General features: G+C 40.8%; 1 protein-coding gene and 1 long non-coding RNA gene across 3 annotated transcripts in view; one reads left to right on the top strand and one right to left on the bottom strand.

Annotated features, from left to right (window-relative positions):
• Nucleotides 1–14,580, top strand: part of LOC138761682 (natural resistance-associated macrophage protein 2-like) — an 87,411-nt gene extending 72,831 nt beyond the window's left edge. Inside the window, exons 12-15 of one of the 2 annotated variants that reach the window (XM_069934253.1) lie at nt 27–176; nt 3,455–3,528; nt 8,455–8,608; nt 14,206–14,580. In XM_069934253.1, coding sequence (XP_069790354.1) covers nt 27–176; nt 3,455–3,528; nt 8,455–8,608; nt 14,206–14,355 — 528 coding nt within the window. In that variant the 3' untranslated portion in view covers nt 14,356–14,580. The remainder of the gene's footprint in view (nt 1–26; nt 177–3,454; nt 3,529–8,454; nt 8,609–14,205) is intronic. The other variant, XM_069934254.1, reaches the window with a different exon arrangement.
• Nucleotides 4,498–12,636, bottom strand: LOC138761684 (uncharacterized). Its single transcript, XR_011356427.1, has 2 exons — nt 6,805–12,636; nt 4,498–4,951 (listed from the first exon to the last, which is right to left on the bottom strand). It is a non-coding gene; the product is annotated as an uncharacterized lncRNA (long non-coding RNA).
• Nucleotides 14,581–19,945: the final 5,365 nt, after the last annotated feature.

Genomic DNA, 19,945 nt, shown 5'->3' with positions numbered 1-19,945 from the left:
CTTAATCTTATCTCTCTCATTCCCAGGGCTTCTTAAACCTCAAGTGGTCTCGTTTTGCCCGTGTTGTCTTCACCCGGACAATTGCAATCACTCCCACCTTACTGGTCGCTGTTTTCCAGAATGTGAGCACGCTGACGGGAATGAATGACTTGCTGAATGTCCTGATGAGTCTGCAGGTGAGGTTTTTTTTAAACTCTAATACTAATTCCTAGTCTTGCTGACATTGGTAGGCATTTTACATCTGCAAGTTCAAATTCAAGTGTATCATCATTTAACTGTACACATATAGCCAGGATGAAACAAGATTTCTCCAGACCCCAGTGCAAACACGTATGCATATCATACACATAAGACCAAAAGACCATAAGAAGGCATTCAACCCTTCGTGTCCACTCCACCATTCCATCATGAGCTGATCCATTCTCCCACTTGACCCTACTCCCCAGTCTTCTCCCCTTAACCTTTCATACCCGACTATTCAGATATCTGTCAATTTCCTAAACACCTGGCCTCCTCAGCCACCCATGGTAGTAAGTTCCAAAGGTTCACCACTTTCTGGGTGAAGAAATTCCTCCGCATCTCTGTTTTAAATGGGCGCTCATCAATCCAGAAGTTGTGGTTTCTTATTCTTGACTCCCCTACCATAGGAAACAACTTTGCCACATCTACTCTGTCCAGGCCTTTTAACATTTTAAATGCTTCTACAAGGTCCCCATCATTCTTCTGAACTCCAAGGAGCATAGTCCAAGAGCCATCAAATATTCCTAATATGCTAATCCCTTCATTCCAGGAATCATTCTTGTGGTGTCTCATCAGTGCCTTATAAAGCCTCAACACCACATTCCAGCTCATATCCTATTCCTCCAGATAAGAATGCCAAGATTGCATCCACCACCAAATCAACCTAGCAGTTAATTTTGGGGTATCCTGCATGAGACTCCCAAGTCCTTTTGCACTTCCATATTTTGAACTTACTCCCCATCCCAATAATCGTCGGCCCTTTTCTTCGTTCTATCAAAGTGCATGACCATACACTTTCCAACATTGTATTTTCTTTGCGACTTCTCTGCCTATTCTCCTCAGCTATGTCTTTCTGCAGCCTCTTTGCTTCCTCCTCACTACCTACCCCTCCACTTGTCTTAGTATCATCTGGAAACTTAGCCACAAAGCCAAGGTAGGCCAAACTCTCCTTGGCTTCCACAAGGGAAAATCTTGTCTATCAAACCTACTGTCATTTTTTTTTGAGGAATCCAGAAGCAGGCTAGACAAAGGACATGCAATAAATGCTATATATTTGGACTTTCAAAAAGGCCTTTGACTAGGTGCCACACATGAGGGTGTTTCACAAAATAAGAGCACGTAGAATCGCTGGAAAGATACTACCATGGATAGAGCATTGGCTGGTTGGCAGGAATTCGGTTGGGAACAAAATGATCCTATTCTGGTTGGCTAACGGTTACCAGCGGTGTTCCACAGGGGTCAGTGTTGGGGCCAGTTCCTTTTAATGTTTAAATTAATTTGGATTGCAGTCTAAATGGCTTTGTGGCTAAGTTTGCAGCTGATGTAAAAATAGGTAGAGAGGGGTAGGTAGAGAAAAGGAAACAGAGCGGTTGCAGATAATTAGATCAGGAGAATAGACAAAGTGGCGAATGAAATACTGTATTGGAAAATGTGTGATCATGCACTTTGATAGAAGAAATAAAAGGGCAGATTTTTATTTGGATGGGTAAAATTTCAAAATTCGTAGGTGCAAAGGGACTTGGGAGTTCTCATGCACCTTAAAGGTTATAATCTCGAGGGTGAGTCGGTGATGAAGAAGGTGAATGCCATGTTAGCCTTCATATCTAAAGGAATAGGATAAAAGAGCAGGGATGTTGAGGCTTTATAAGGCACTGGTGAAGCTTTACTTGGAGTACGGGTTCAGTTTGGTTCCTTATTTAAGAAAGAATGTGCTGACATTAGAGAGGATTCAGAGAATATTTTACAAGAATGATCCCTGATCTCTGACTCTCCAGAGAAAACAAGATGAGTTTGTCCAACCTCTCCCAAAACCATATCTCCTCTAATTCAGGGTTAGCATATGAGGAATGTTTGACTGCTCTTGGGTTGTATTTCTTAGCATTCAGAAGAATGAAGGGGACATCATAGAAACAATTTGAATGTTGAACGGACTGGACAGAGTAGATGTGATAAAGTTATTTCCCATGGTAGGGGAGTCAAGGTCAAGAGGGCACAGCTTCAAGATTGAAGGATGGCCATTTAACACAGAGAAATTTCTTCAGCCAGAGAGTGGTGAACCTCTGGAATTTGCTGCCATGGGCAGATGTGGAGGACAGGTCATTGGGTGTATTTAAAGCAGAGATTGATAAGTATCTGAATAGTCAGGTTATCAAAGGTTTTGGGGCTGAATGGGAGAATGAATCAGCTCACGATGGAATGGCTGAGTGGACTTGATGGGCCAAATGGCATACTTCTGCTCCTTTATCTTCTGCTCCTGGGTGAGATGTCAGATTTAATTTCCAGAAAGATGGATGGAGGCTTGTACAAGAGGGACATTCAAAAGACTCTTAGATAGGCCCATGAATGTAAGAAAAATAAGAGGGCTGTGAGTATGAGATGGGGAAAAATTAGATTGTTGTTGAGAGTTTATATTGGTCATCACAACTTTGGGGGCTGAAGGGTCTGTGCTATGCTGCAATATTCTGTGTTTTATATTCCAAGAGGATTTGGCCTGAATTAGAGGGGATATGGGAGAGGTTGGTCAAACTCGTCTTGTTTTCTCTGGAGAGTGAAAGGCTGAGGGGAGACCAGAAAGAGGTGAAAGTGGCACAGTCATTTAAGGCAAGGGTGGAGGGAGAATTTAAAGGAGATATGTGGGACAAGGTTACTTCCACAGAAAATGGTGGGTGCCTGGAACAGTATGCTAGGAGGAGTGGCAGAAGAAGATACAATAGGAACAAATGAGGTTTCTAGGTATACCTGTGAATATGAAGGAGTTAGATATATTTATCAGGTGCCAGCTGCAGAGGTTGGATTGATCTTGATGTCTCTGAACCTCAACTTGACACATCAACCAAAATGTCATTCCCGCACTCACCTCACCTGTCAGCATTCATCCCATGTCCCCCTCAACCCGTCTGGTCCAACGATCTGTCCAAATGCTACAAATAATACCTGCTTCTGCCACCTCTTCCAGCCTGTTTCCTACCCTCACCACCCTATAACAGTGGTGTTTAAGAGGCTTCCAAACAGACACAGGGATATTAAGGGGATGGAGGGAGATCTACCAGGTGTAGGATCAGACCTTGAGTTTGGTTTGGAAATCACGCTCAACAGACTCTTGGGCAGAAGGACCTGTTCCAGTGCGGGGCAGCTCTCTGTCAAATCTCATGGCTCATCATTCCCATTGTCTCCAGAAGCAGGTTCTAATCAATCGCCTTCTCACTCCCTGCAGCTGCCGTTTGCGTTGATCCCAGTATTGACGTTCACCAGTATGAACTCAGTCATGCAGGAGTTCACCAATAGCATGTAAGTAGTTTGATTCTCTGCTCATCCTCTGACAGAAAGAATGACCAGGTCAGAGACTATGACCTGCCAATGAGGGACTGAAACACATGGCAAAGAAAGAGCTTAGAAGAAACAAAGAGAGGAGGAATTTCATTGGTTGGACCAGAACAAAGCACAGCCCCTAAGCTGCCTACTCATTAAAGTACAAAAGCAAGCAGCTCGTATTTCTGTGCTGGGGTTAGGATGGGTGCAGAACATAGAACATTACAGCTCAGTACAGTACAGCCCCTTTGGGCCACAATGCTGTACTGACCCAATATGCCCTAACCACAAAAAAACTACTCCCTCTCTATCCCATAATCCTCCATTTTTATTTCATCCATGTTCCTATCTAAGAGTCTCTTAAATGCCCCTATTGTTCCAGATTCCATATCACCCCGGCAATGCATTCCAGGCACCCACTACTCTCTTAAAAAAAACACCCCTAATATCTCCTCTAACTTTCCTCCCTTCATTTTGTATAGATGTCCTCTGGAGTTTGCTAACTCCGCCCTAGGAAAAAGGTGTTGACAGTCTACCTTATCTATGCCTTCATAATCATGTAGGCCTCTATTAATTCACCTCTCATCCTTTGTAGTTGTACTGACAATAAACACACCAGCAGTTCTAGTATAAGACAGCTTTAATAAACTAATATGTACACTAAGAGGTCTTGTCTCTCTGCAAGACCAACCTAGAAGGCTAGACTGTAGCTCTGGAATGCTTTATATATAAGGTCACTGGGATGACCCCTGGTGACCTAGTGGTATAATGACATATCACCACATTCACCCCCCCCTTAAAAAATTATTTCCCCCCCCCCCCACCCCATCCTCCTTCCCTGGTTTGTAAGTTCATGTCCAAAATTTTTCGTGGCTTCCATTGCCTTCTGGACCTCCTCAGTAGTCGAATAGGGGTGGGGAGTGCAGTCTGCTTTTCGGATTTTCTTGGTAGAGGTGTGGGAGTGGGAAGTACTAGATGGCCATGTGGCCGTGTGGGCTGGGGATCCTCTTGTATGGGATTAGGTCCTGCCATCAAGTCTAGGGTGGTGATATTTTGTGGGGCGGGCGTACCCAGGGTCCTGATTTCCGGGGTGGGTGGTATAGTCCTCTGGGGTGACTCGATGGACGACTGTTCTAGTGACTGCTGCTGCGCTCCTTGTTGATCCGTAGACATCTGTGTTTCCTCCGCGTTGTTCACACATCAGGCCGGCGCGAGATCCCTGGTGGCCACCGAGTATTCTCTTCCATCTGGGAATGTGACGAAGACCTACTGAGGGTTCACGTGCCTCAACTCTACTTGATCCACCAGTGGGTCCGCTTTGTGGGGTCTGAAGTGCTTCTGGAGGAGAACAGGTCCTGGTGTCATCATCCATTTAGGCAGCACTGTGCCCGTCATGGCTTTCCTTGTGAAAGAAAAGATAGGGTCATGTGGGGTCATGTTAGTAGCAGAACACAACAAAGAACGTATAGAGTGTAGGGCTTCTGGCAACACTTCTTGCCATCTAGTAACAGCCAGGTCTTTTGCTTTTAAAGTCAAGAGGACTATTTTCCAGATAGTGGCATTTTCCCTTTCGACTTGTCCATTCCCCCTGGGATTGTAACTTGTAGTGCGGCTGGTAGCAATCCCTCTCTCGTGCAGGTACTGCTGTACTTCAGCGCTCATGAATGCAGCTTCAGGTATATGTAGTTCAGGTATCCATATATGCTGAAGATGGGTTGGAGGCATTTTACAACAGGGACTGGTGATACATCAGAACACGGGATTGCAAAGGGGAAACAGGAATATTTATCTATTACGTTTAGGAAATGGACATTATTATTGGACCGGAGTAGGCCTTTAAAATCGAGGCTGAGGAGCTCAAACGGTTTGGTAGCTTTTATCAGGGTGGCTTTGTCTGGCCGGTAAAATTGTGGTTTGCATTCCGCACAGATGGGGCAGCTTTTGTTCACTGACCTCACTTCCTCTACCGAAAATGGGAGCTTTTAGGTTTTAATGAAGTGAAACAGTCTAGCGACCCCCGGGAGGCCCAGCTCATTCTGCAAGCTCTGCAACTGGGACGTGTGGTTAAGAATGGCACAAGTGCCTCTTAACTGAGAGTCCGGGGGCTCGTTGAGTCTCCCGGGGCAATATAGAATGTCGTAGTTAAATGTAGATAATTCTATCCGGCAGTGCAGGATTTTGTCTTTCTTAATTCTCCCCCTGTTCTGGTTATCGAACATAAAAGCCACAGACCATTGGTCTGTGATGAGGGTGAAGTGTTTGCAAGCCAGATAATGTCACCAGTACCTTATTGCTTCCACAATGGTTAGGGCCTCCTTCTCTACTGCTGAGTGTCTTACCTCTGACCCGTGTAGGGTTCGCATGAAAAAGGCCACCGGTCATCTGTCTTGGTTTAGGGTGGCTGCCAGAGCCACATCGGATGCATCCGTTTGTACTTGAAACGGGATTGACTCATCTATGGACTGCATGGTAGCTTTAGCGATTATGGTCCCTAATGTCCCTGAATGCTCTGGTGGCTGCTGGCACAGTGGGAAAACTGAGGCTTTTATAAGTGGGTGGGCTCTGTCAGCATAGTTGGGGACCCATTGGGTGTAGTAAACGAACAGTCCCAAACACCTCTAGTGCTTTCAGCATGTGTGGCACTGGGAGGTCTAGGAGAGGGCGCATACAGGCTGGGTCTGGGCTGATTTCCCTGTTCTGCACTATGTAGCTCAGGATTGGCGCTAAATACTCATTTGTCCCTGTTGTATGTTAGGTTCCTTTCCTCGGCTGCCTGGAAGAAGCATTTTAAATTCGTGTCATGATCCTCCTGAGTGTGGCCACAGATTGTCACATTGTCTAAGTAGGAGAACACCGCTTTCAGTTGGAACTCATCTACTATTCGGCCCATTTCTCTCTGAAAAAGGGATACTCCATTGGTGACACCGAAGGGGAGTCGCAGAAATTGATACAGCCTGCCGTCTGCCTCAAATGCCATGTAAATGCGATTGCTGTTTCTAATGGGCAGTTGGTGGTATGCTGCCTTCAGGTTTATGGTGGAGAACACCTTATACTGTGCAATGTTGTTGACCATGGCTTTCCCTGGCTCTGGAGTGGTCAGAAATTCTGCACATACGTGGCAATCGGGAGAATGACTTGTGGAGATCATTCCACTCGTCCTTGTAGTGGCCTCTTACTGATCAGACCAGGGTTTAGGTTCGGCGACACCTGTACCGGTGAACCCATGGACAGGCAGGGGTCTTGGCCCTTTCTTACCTGCCCTATCGTACTTCTATGGTCTTCTCTGCATTCCACCATGATTCCAGTACAGCAGTCCCTCGCCATCTCTGTCCTCGGATATACATGCATGCTAGTCGACCCCGGATTCCATTCCTCAGGAAGAATCTCCAGGTGGTTGGGAATGCGCATTGGTGCAGAAGCAGCTTCCATCCTAGTAGCTATCATATTAGTTTATTAAACTGTACTGACAATAACCACATCAGCAGTGTGAGTATACGACAGCTTTAATAAACTAATATGTACACTAAGAGATCTTGTCTCTCTGCAAGATGAACCTGAAAGGTTAGACTGTAGCTCTGGACTACTTTATATACAAGGTCACACTCTGTGACAAGAGGATGACCCCTAGTGACCTAGTGGTGTAATTACATATCACCATAGTAGTTCCAAAGAAAAAAAGTCCTAGCTCTGCAAACCTTGCCTCATAAGACTTATTTTCCAATCCAGGCAACATCTTGGTAAATCTCCTCCTCATCTTATGAGAGGACATGGCTTGAGGGTGAAATGTTTAAGGGGAACATTAGGGGGAACTTCTTCTCTCAGTGAGTGGTGGGAGTTTGGAATGAGCTGCCATTTGATGCAAGTGCGGGCTCACTTTTGAGCTTTAAGAATAAATTAGATAGATACAAGGATGGGAGAGGTCTGGAGAGTTATGGAATGGGTGCAGGTCTGTGGAACCAGTGGAATGATGTTTCGGCACAGATAGAAAGGCTGAATGGTCTGTTTTCTGTGCTGTAGTTTTCTATGGTTCAATGCTCTCCATAGCGTCCATATTTTTTTCAGTAATGACATGACCAGAATTGGACACAATATACTAATTGTGGTCTCACCAGAGCAGAGTGTGACAATGCAAATCTACCCATGGAACCTACTGCTGTGATCTCGGGAAAAGCTCTACTTGTAACTACACCTCTTTCCTCACTACTATGCTGGGCACCAAACAGTTCATCCAAGTGAAGAAACTGCAAATGGTGCTCCCAATGTGGCCTCCTCTATGTTGGGGAGGCCAGGAGATCGGTTCATTGATCTGTCCGCTTCAACAGCAAGGATGTCCCAGAGGCCAACCATTTTAATGCCACATCCCATTGCTAGAACCAGATCAACATGTCTGACTGGGCTTTTGTACTGCCAAACCAAGGCCACCTGAAAATTGGAAGAACAACACCTGCAGCAGTCTCCAACCAAATGGCGTTAACATAACTTCTCTACTTTCTGTTGAGCTGCTCCCCCAGTCTCTCTCTTTGGAGGATAATATATTCTGCAAAAGCTAGTGGAAAAGCGGCCAGGGCTTATGTGCGGGAAATAGGGGAGATGGAGCAAGGGCACTGTTAATGCCAGTAGAGGGGAAACTAATTTTCTGAAGGAGAACATCTCGGATGTCCTGGAATGGAAGGCCTCATCTTGTGAGCAGTTCTACTGAAGATGGAGAAATTGAGAGAAGGGAATAGAATCCTTACAGGAAAAGTGATGTTGATGTAATGGAGGGAGTTGAGTGGGTTTATAAACAATGTCCTGAGATGGAGCGAGAGAGATGGGTATCGAGGTGACATGTCTCAGTGTTAACAGAGTTGCCTGTTTTCCATGGTGCAACACTAATCCTCCAACAATTCTTTTCATTTTCCTCAGCTTATGGAAGTCTGCAGGTGGAATTATGATTCTGCTCATTTGCTGCATTAACATATATTTTGTGATCGATTACATTTCAAGCCTGAAGATCATGGCACTCTACATTGTAGCTGCTGTTGTGTCAGTGGGCTATTTATCCTTTGTGGCTTATTTGGTACGTTCTAGAATATTCCTTCATAGATTTGAGAATGTGGGTACCACAGGTTGTTCTGTCCCTGCAGAATCGATTTGGCTATCCACCTACATTCTATCTGTCTATTTACAACACCAAAGAAGGCCCTTCCAACCACTGAAATCCAATTAACCTAATGACCTGTTATGGAATGTGAAGGAAGACTGAGTACCCAGGGCAAACCCATGTGACTACGGGAAAACATAAAAACTCCTTACATGACTGTTACAACTAGATGAATCAATGTTTCTCTAAACCATGGTGCACACACATACGCACCATACATGGCACGTAATGATTGTTTTTTTATATTCATTTCATTTATAAGAGACCAAAGATTACAGTATACTGTTCATCAATCTCACAGTTTGCAGAAAGAGGCTATTTTTCAGCCTGATGTCTTGAGAGCATCTGATAGCTCAGTGGTTAGAGCACTGATTTTGTAAACCAGGAGTCGCAAGTTCATTCCTTGCTGGGGCTTCATTTCTGTGAGGAGCGCTGGACTCTGTCTTCCTTATAGTAGACAAAGTTCAAGAATTCCATGTATGTTACATTCTAAATGTATTACGTTCCAATAATGGAACATTTAATACCTTTAACTTTGATGCTCCTATACCTCCTTCCTGATGGCAGTAGGTAAACGATACTGTGCTGAATGGAAGGGGACCTCAATAATTCTTTGAGCTCTACTTAAGCAATGCTCCCAGTAAATGTCACCAATAAAGGAAAGGATAACCCCAATGATTTTTCTCGGCCATTTTGATGATCCGATGCTTTGCAGCTACCATCCCACAATGATGTAGCCAGACAGGACATGCTCAGTTATGACCCTGTAAAATGTCAAGATGCCCTCCACTACCTCCCAAGGAAGTGTAGACATTGCTACACCTTTAGGCCAATGAGGAGGAGTAGTGGGTCCTCCATTACATTCACACCAAGGAACTTTGTGCTCTTCACTCTCTCCAAGATGGAGCCATAGAAAGTGGTCGATGTTCATCTCCTTTGTCACATTGGGGCTAGGGTTTTATGAGTCTCCCTCTTCTTTTCTGTAAATCGACTCATCATTGTTGCATCATCCACAAACTTGATGATTCTGTTTACACTAAATCTGGCTGTGCAGCTGTGAGTCAGTAGCATCAACAGTCAGCGCGGGAGGCAGTGCAGTGATGGAGTCCGGTATTGGACAAGACAAGAGGCCAGGTGATCCGTGACAACTTGGGAAATTGAACCCAAGCTGGCTGCTGGTAGAAGATAGGCTGCTGGTGGTGGAAGGTTGTGTCCATGATTAGTAACTTATCCAGCAGTGTGCCACTGGGAACCTTCAGTAAACATTCATGTTTAAGATGTTGTGGTGATGAGGGAACAGAGGCAAAGGGTTCAAGGAGTTACAACTGTGACATATGTTAGCATCAAAACACAAATTTGATTCCTAACTGGAAGTCAACAAAAAGCTGGAGACAATGTCTGCCATGAACTGATCTCACAAGGTCACTCAGTAACAAATATCTAGAGGCGGTGTTCAGACGACTGCAGGTTAGAACAAAGAGTACCTGCCATCCTCGTGTACAAGCATGGTATACTGAATGAAGAATTTAACTCTATGTACAGTTAAACCAAGTGAACCACAATACTCATCTATTGTCCCCATCCCATACATATGCATCTTACCACAGTTGCTTTCATGCCACCCCAATGGGAAATTCTGCAGTAGAAAGCTAAACCTGGGGTCGTCAAGAAGAGGCAAAGCCCATGGGCTCAGTCATTATACTCCTGGCTTGGAACCCACCTCAGGTAGCGAGTCATGGGCTGCAGGGGAGGAGGATGACCAGATAAAAGGTAGTTCAGCCTGTGGGTGGATCCAATTTTGGTTATTGGGGGGAAGTGACCTTTGACCAACTGCCTCGCATTTCCTGTTTGATTTAGTGAGGTTACCCTCCATGTTACAGGTGTGAATGTAGGAATTATAATGAGCAAGTTTGCAGTTGACATGACGATCAATGATATTAAGGAGAGTGAGGAGGGTCGTCTTAGATCAGACCAATTTTAATCAACTGGTAAATTGAGCAGAGCAACTGCAGACAGAATTTCATCCTCAAAGTATGAGATGATGCATTTTGGGAGGTCCAATAAGGGTGGAGCGAACACCCTGAATAGGAGGGCCCTGGAGAGGACTGAGGAATAGAAGTGTCATGATGCAAATCTATAGATCCTCAAATCTGACATCAGGTAGACAATTCTTTTTTTAATTTTTGATGAGACTGCACAGTAGAAGAGCCTTCCAGTCCATGAAACTCTTGCCCCCGCCCCTCCATGGCACCCAATTAACCTCACTCTGCTCCTCTCTCCTCTGTACATTTTTAAAGGGTGGGAGGAAACAAGAGTAGCCAGAGAAAACACACAAAGTTCACAAGGAGAACATACAAACGCCTTACAGACAGTAAGAATGAATTTGGGTAAATGGTGCCGTAATAGCATTTTGTTAACCGTGCTGCCTAAGTTGCGGTAGAGTCAGTTTTACAGCACAGTAACAGCTCCTTCAGCTCAGTGTCCATGCTAATCACGTTGTCTCTGAGCTGGTTCCAGTTGCACACATTTGACCCATGTTCCTCTGATCCTTTCCTATCCATCTTTTCAATGTTGCAATTGTCCCGTCTTTATCACTTCCTCTGGCAGCTCATTCCACATATCCTAGATTTCCCTACCTTGGGAAAGTCTATGACTTATCCCTGACTCTCATAATTTTATTAACCTCCAGGATGCCCTCCTAAGCCTCCTACACTCCAATGAGAAAAGTCTCGCCATATCTAGTCTCTCTTTATAACACAGTCTGTCAAGCACAGTAACATTCTCATGAATCTTCCTCATCAGTCAGGAGGGCAAGGCTACTGGCCCCCATATTGACAACATGTTACAGGAGCAGAATTGAAAATGTCCAGTCTGGTTGCACTAATGTGTGGGATGGTAGCTGCAAAACATTGAACCGGAAGTCAATAAAGAGGGTCACCAAAATGGCTGAGAAGATCACTGGCGTTTCCCTTTCCCCTATTGACAACATTCACTAGGACCATTTCTGAAACAGTAAATATTGAGGACTATTTCCATCCAGCACACCAGATATTTGATCTACTATCATCAAGAAGGTATAGGAGCATCAAAATCAGAACTGCCAGGCTGGGAAATAGCTTCTTCCTGCAAGCTATGAGATTGATGTCTTGGGTTTTTTTTTTAAATGTAGTGAGTAAATTATTCTGAAATATTTATACATATACATTTTATATACATCTATTATGTGGTGTGCATGATGTGTGTGTGCTTGCGCACTGTGGTCTAGAGAAACGGCATTTGGTCTGGTTGCATATGTACAGTCTGATGAGAATAAACTTGAACTTGAAAGCGTTGTATGTCAAAATTGAACCTGGGTCACTGAAACTAAGAGGCAGTGGCTCCGCTAGTGCCAACTGTGCTTAGAAATCTTGTTCACTATTTCCCCAATCCAATAGCAGAGGCTCTGACAGTAATTTTCCAAATGTCATTAGAGATGGGGATAGTGCCGGAGGATTGGCGTATTGTGCATGTGGTTACGTTATTTAAAAAGGGTTCAAGGAGGAAGCCTGGCAATTATCGGCCTGTAAGTTTGACGTCTGTGGTAGGTAAATTAATGGAGAAAGTTCTTAGAGATAGTACTTATAAATATCTGGATAGACAGGGTCTGATCAGGAGCACTCAACACGGATTTGTGGGCGGAAGGTCCTGTTTGACCAATCTGATTGAATTTTTTGAAGAGGTGACTAGGAATGTGGATGAGGGTAGCGCGGTGGATGTTGTCTATATTGACCAGTAAGGCCTTCGATAAGGTACCACATGGAAGGTTAGTTAGGAAGGTGCAGTCTTTAGGTATAAATTTTGAGATAGTCAAATGGATTGAACATTGGCTGAAAGGGAGAGGCCAGAGAGTGGTAGTGGAAAATTGTCTGTCAGGTTGGAGGCCGGTGACCAGTGGTGTGCCTCAGGGATCTGTATTGGGCCCATTGTTGTTCGTTATATACATTAATGATCTAGATGATGGGGTGGTGAATTAGATTAGTAAATATGCAGACGATACTAAGATAAGCGGAATAGTGGATAAAGAAGAAGGTTTTCAAGGATTGCAAAGGGATTTGGGCTGCTTAGAAAAGTGGGCTGAAAAATGGCAGATGGAATTTAATGCTGATAAGTGTGAGGTGTTTCATTTTGGTAAGAAGAATCAGAACAGGACATACGTGGTAAATGGGAGAGCATTGATGAATACAGAAGAGCAGAAGGATTTAGGAGTAACGGTACATCGTTCCCTGAAGGTAGAAACTCATGTAAATAGAGTGGTGAAGAAGGCTTTTAGTATGCTGGCCTTTATCAATCATTGCATGGAATATAGGAGTTGGGAAGTGATGCTGAGATTGTATAAGGCGTTGGTGCAGCCTAATTTAGAGTTCTGTGTGCAGTTCTGGTCCCCTAATTATAGGAAGGATATAAACAGAGTGGAGAGAGTGCAGAGAAGATTTACCAGAATGTTACCTGGGTTTAAGCATCTAGAGTACAGGGAGAGATTGGGCAGAGTAGGTCTTTATTCTTTGGAGTGTAGAAGGTTGAGAGGGGATTTGATAGAGATATTTAAGATTATGAAAGGGATAGACAGAGTGGATGTGGATAGACTATTTCCGTTAAGAGTAGGAGAGATTGAAACAAGAGGACATAAGTTAAGAGTTAAGGGGCAGAGGTTTAGAGGTAACATGAGGGGGAACTTCTTTACTCAGAGAGTGGTAGCGGTGTGGAACGAGCTTCCGGGAGAAATAGTGGCGGCAGAGTCAATTTTATTATTTAAGAAAAAGCTGGACAGGTATATGGATGAGAAGAAGATGGAGGGTTATGGTCATTGTGCAGGTAGGTGGGACTAGAGAGGAGTGTTTAGTTCGGTGCGGACTAGAAGGGCCTAATGGCCTGTTTCCATGCTGTAATTGTTATGTTATGTTAACTTTCTTTCCTCCAAGCAGAACAACTCTGCTGTTTTATACTCAACATCTGTGATCACTGTCCCAACAATACCTGGCGTCTCATCAGGACAGATGTCCATGTCCACCCAGCTCCCTCACTTCCCACCACCTTAAGGACTGGGCCATTGAGTCCGGAGTCTTCCTCTGTGTTTCTTCTGCCAAAGGGTTTCATTTTGCACCTCTTTGCATGAAACTCCATCTGCCACTGGTCTGCCCAGCCCAGCTACATCTCACAACACTTCCTCCCCTCCTCACCATTCAATGCACTTTCAAGCTCAGAGACAACTTCACCTTGCACACTTCTGTCCCGGTCAAGAATAGGTTTAAAAAGCACTGACCATGCCCTGGAACATAACCCTTCACACCCACTCTCTGTTTGCTGTCTTTAATTCAAGTTCTGATCTTTGTGTCATAATTCTTCAATGGTCTGTTTCTGGGACTTCATTTGATTGCTCTTGAAAATCCACATTGCATCAACAATGGCTCTTTCAACCCCTGGTGACCCAAGCCATTTACTTTGAGCCTGACTGCCTTTTTCCTGACTCTCTACAGCTATGGTTTTGCTTGGTTGTAATGGGTGCCTCATTCCTGGACTGCAGACATGAGATCCACGAGACCAGGACCATGAGTGCAGAGGATCACAGTCAGGAATTTCATCAAATGGGCTCGATCCGTTTGACAGATGTGGACACCATTCGCTGAGGACTCTTTCAAAGTCATGAACATTTCCTGCATTCCTGACCTGATCTTCCTCAATGTGGGACAGAGCTGGAGCATTTGACATGTGCAGATGATGTTATCAATCAGTTTAGCTACTAGATTCCATCAATCATGATTTAATTTTTTTTATTTTCGAACATTGACCACTTCCATACAGGTCAGGTCAGGTCCTTTGGGGGGGGGGGGGGGGGTAAAATCCGAATTTTCAAAAAAATTATTTGAGAACAACAACATTAAAATACTTCTAAATCAATAAACAACAGCAATTAGGAGACAAACTACAGATGGTGGGGAAAAAAACAACTTTGAAACAAGCAGTAAGTACAGAAGTACCTTGGAAATGGAGTCTGGAGACTCTATTTCTCTTCATCCGAGATCGTTGTGTCAAGCTCTGACGAAGATCCAGGTAACTCCAGTGCCACCTCCCCAGGGTACCAAGGAAGATGGCGCTGGAGCTAGGAAGCAACAGCTTCAACCTCCCAAACTGCAGGATCAATCACACATGCGCGTGACACACTGTGACTCTGCCTGTGGGGGTGCCAACCCCTCGCAGCCCAGCAGAGCTGGACTGCTGAAGGAGAGGCCTAGACCCCACAGATGGGTCGAACAAGCATTTACAGATGAGGAGGAGGAAGAAGAAATTGTTGGGACTGAAGAGAAAGATACTTTACCAGTAACAGAGGAGGAGGAGGAGACAGTTTTGTACCAGGGTAAGCCCTCACCTCTATGTTGAAAGTAAAGCTGGACCTGCAACTCCTTATTATGTGGCTTCATCTACCCAATTAGATACATTATGTAAACAAATTCAGACATTGTCATCTCAAATGAGCCAGGGTGTTATGTCCATGAAAGATCAGTTTGAAACAAGATTTAGCAGTATGAAAGGAGAAATGTTAACCAGTAAGACTGATGTTTCAAAATGTACAAAGATGGTGAAAAAAATGCAGGTTAAATTACAGAAAATTGAAGAAGATTTTCAAGATTATGATGATGTAGAGCAATGTAAAGAAACACTTGTTAAATTTGAGGATTCTTTTACTGCTTGGGAAGTTCAAAGAAATTACTTGTTAAAAAATATTGATGTTTTGGAAAATCAAAGCCACTGAAATAATGTTAAAATTTTTGGGTTGGCTTAAGATTTTGAAGGCTCAGAACCGGTCCAGTTTTTTCAGAAATGGATTCCTGATGTTTTGGGAAAAGAATATTTTTCCGAATGGTTTGGAGTTGGATAGAGCCCATAGAGCTATTACGAAGAAACCTTTTCCTGGTCAGCCTCCAAACTCTATTTTAATTAGGTATTTGCATAATCAAGATAAAGAAATGATTTTGAGAGTTTCAGTACAAAATGTGAGAAAACATTAGACCCCATTTTTTTTATGCAGGTCTGAGGCAAACCATTATTAAACATCATAAGGAATTTAATCCTGCCAAGGTTGTGTTATGGAAAAAGGGTTATAAATTTGCTTTAAGATATCCTGCTACACTCAAGGTCTTTTATGGAGAATTACAATTTTAATTCTTTACTGATGAAGATGATGCTCTTCTATTTGCTAATTCATTGCCTGATAATAAACAAAAGGGGAGTGAAGACCAGTTCTTTCAACAACCAAAGCCAGCTCAAGAAAAGAGGAAGAATGGTTCACAGAAGGTTAAATGCCATGAGTTAACTGAAATTGATATTGATGATTATCAAGTTAATAGAGACTTGGAGGCAGCTTATCATACTTGAAGTATTTTTGATTATGGTTGTATTTTCTTATTGTTCTGTTTGGGGGAGGTGGTTTTGTTTATCTCTCCTTCCGAAGTCATTGGCCACTTGGTGGCATTGGTCGCTTCCTGTAAAATAGTGGGGGGGGGGGGGGGGGAGTTAGTACTGCTCCTAGTGGTGTTTTTTTTTTCCTTTTAGGGGTTTTATTTTTCAGGGGTTTATTTCTTTTCTATTAAGGAGATGTATTTTATTATGTAGAATAGCCATGGATCAGAGCCCCATCATTGCGAGCAATGGGAGTTTGATGTTTATAATATTGAATATGTTGGTGACTAATTTGAATTTTGCAACATTTTATGTTATTGGGGGGGGTCAATAATCCAATCAAGAGAAAGAGAGTTTTGACCTATATAAAGAAAATGAAAGTAGATATTGTTTTTTTTTTATATAACAAGAGACTCCTTTGACTGGGAAGGGACATCAAAAGTTAAAAAGAGATTGGGTTGGCCAGGTTATAGCTTTTCATTCAAAAGCAAGAGGTGTTGCTATTTTGGTTAATAAGAAAATGCCTTTTAAATTAGAATTAGTTATTAGTGATTTAGTTAGTAGATTTATTGTTGTAAGTTGCCAAATCTATTTGGAGTTTTGGACACATGAATAGTTATGCTCCAAATGTTGATGACAAAAAAAATTATCCAGGGTTCTTAATTTGGCACAAGCATAAGAAAATGTAATGACTGGTGGAGATTTTAATTGCTGCTTAGATCCATTATTAGATAAATCCCTGAAAGTAGTGACTAAAACTAAAATGGTAAAACTAATTTTATCATCAAAATAAATTAATTTGGTTGATATTTGGAGAAGATTGAATTATAAGGAGAAGGAATATTCATTTTATTCTTTTTGATATGATTCTTATTCTAGAAGAGATTTTTTTAAATTATCGGCTCGTTTGCAAAGACGCATAGTATCTGCATAATATAAAAGTAGAACATTGTCAGATCATTCCCTTTTGTTAATATATATAGGTTCTGAAAAAATAGATATTTCGTATAGATGGAGATTTAATTCTTCATTGTTAAGAAATGTTGAGTTTTGTAATTTTATAAGAGATCAAGTACAGCAATATTTGAAAATAAATATAGATTCGGTTGATAGAAAATTTATTTTGTGGGATGCTTTAAAAGCATATTTAAGAGGACAGATTATTAGTTCTTCAACTAAATTTAAGAAACAGTATTCTAGTGAAGTTGATAAATTGGAGGAGATAGAGAATTTAGAGAAAGATATACAAAAGGATTCAACAAAGATTAAAAAGATACAATTAATAAATAAAAATTGCATTATAAATCATTACAGACTTGTAATACAGAGAAAATATTACATAGAACCAGACAAAATATTATGAATTAGGGGAGAGAGCCCATAAAGTATTGGCTTGGCAATTAAAGACAAAACAGGTTTCTAGAACAATTAATGCTATTAGAAAAGATTCAAATGTTACATACAAACCTCAAGATACAAATGATGCTTTTAAGGAATTTTATAGGAAAACTGTATACATCTGAGTCTGAAAATGATGATATTAAAATTAATAACTTTTTAGCTGAACTTCAGTTATGTTTTTTTAAATACTCAACAGCTTGATGAGCTGGACTATCCTTTTACTTTAAGAGAAATTATAGATGCACTTGAGTTGATGTCAAATGGTAAATCTGGTGAGGATGGATTTACATTGAAATTTTATAAAAGGTTTCAAGATTTATTAATGCCTTTATTAATGGATGTGTTGAAGCAAGCAATGGAGGTTCATTCCTTACCAGACTCTTTTTTGAAGGTGATTATAACAGTTATTCTCAAGAAAGATACCAATCCATTAAATACTAGATCTTATAGACCTATTTCTTTGTTAAATGTTGATTATAAAATTGTAGCTAAGGTTTTGGCAAATAGATTGGTGAAGTATTTAGCAAGTATTGACCAGGCTGGATTTATTAAAAAATTTTATTCTGCAGATAATATTATAAAATTAATTAGTTTGATTCATATTTCTCAGAAGAAATCCAACTTACCAATGGTCTTATTATTAGATGCTGAAAAGGCATTCGATAGATTAGAGTGGAGTTTTTTATTTAAAGTATTGGAAAAATTCAGGTTTGGACCAATGTTTATTAATTGGATTGAATCTTTATATAAAATTCCTTCTGGAAGAGTGGTGATAAACAGCTAAATGTCATCATTTTTAAGAGAGATCTAATAGACAAGGAATTTGTCCCTGGCATTATTTGCTTTAGCTATTGAACCTTTAACACAATTGATAAGACAGGATAGTAATATTAAAGGTATTTGAGTTAATTCTGAAGAATTTAAGATTAATTTATTTGCTGATGATGTTTTGATTTATTTAACAGAACCACAAAATTCATTAAAACTCATATATGCAAGATTGAAACAATGTGGGGAAAATATCAGATTATAAAATTAAGTGGGATAAGAGTGAGATTATAATGTTAATTATACTTATTGTAAGAGAATTGTTCAGTTTAAATGGACAGATCAAATTAAATACTTAGATATTAGAAGTGATAAGGATTTAGATCATTTATATAAATTAAATTATTTCATAAAATTAAAGATGATTTAAATAGATGGAAAGATTTACCTTAACATTAATAGGTAGAATTAAATGCATTAAGATAAATATTTTTCCTAGAATTCAGTATCTTTTTCAATCTATTCCTTGTAAAGTTCCTCGAATTTTTTTTAATGATTTGAATTCTATAATTGGGAAATTTTTGAGGAAAGGTAAAATGGTTAAAGTATCCTTACAGAAATTAACTTAGAAGTATGAATTGGGAGGGTAACAACTTCCAAATTTTCAAAATAATTATAAAGCGGCACAACTGAGATTTATCAATGAAATGTTTGGTTTGGATAACCCATTAATATGAACTAATATTAAGTTAATTAAAATTGATGAGGAGAATATGGCACAATTTATTTATAAATGGAATACAAAGTTATTAATTATTAATAATTTCCCATTTTGAGACATTTAATTGAATTATGGAATAAGATAAATTATGAAATAGGTACACAGTAAAAACACCTTTATATCATAAAAGCTTTTTCTCTTTACTCTTAATAATCAGTTTCTGAAAATATGGAACCAGTAAGGAATTAAAACTACAAGATTGTTATGAAGCTGGTTATTTTATTTATTTTCATGAATGAAAGAAAAATATGAAATTCTACATAATACTCTTTTTTATTATTATCAGGTTACAGCTTTATTATTGGATGATTTTGTACATACTTTAAGATTACCAAAACAATCGAAATTTGAAATTTTGCCTCTGGAAGGTGGTAATAAAAAATTCTGAAATGTATTTATTATAAAAGTAAGATGCCTAAATTAGATATTCATAAGTCAAGATTAAAATGTGAAAAAGATTTGGGAATATCAATTGATCAAGATGATTGGAGAACTATATGTAAGGATAGTATGACTAAGATTGTTAATGTGAGATATAGCTTATTATAATTTTATACATCAGTTGTATTTAACCCCTCAAAAATTAAAGAGATATAATTTAATCTCTTCAGATTTATGTTTTAGATGTCGCAAGGAAGTAGGTTCTTTTTTCATTTCGACTTGGCTATGTGATAGTGTTAAATCTTTTTGAATACGACTTAAGGAATTTTGCGAGAAAGTTTTAAAGATTCAATTACCAATAGATCCAACATTATTTTTGTTAGGCAATGTTAAAAGGTTAGATTTGAAATTGAGGTTCACTGTATCAAATTGCGTTTTTAAGACTAGCAATGGCTGTAGCAAGAAAATATATAGCCATTACTTGGAAA

Source organism: Narcine bancroftii, chromosome 4 (genome assembly GCF_036971445.1).
Source record: "Narcine bancroftii isolate sNarBan1 chromosome 4, sNarBan1.hap1, whole genome shotgun sequence".
NCBI classification, from domain to species: domain Eukaryota; kingdom Metazoa; phylum Chordata; class Chondrichthyes; order Torpediniformes; family Narcinidae; genus Narcine; species Narcine bancroftii.
Note: the sequence above shows the minus strand (reverse complement) of the source record. Positions and strands in the feature narration are given on the sequence as shown.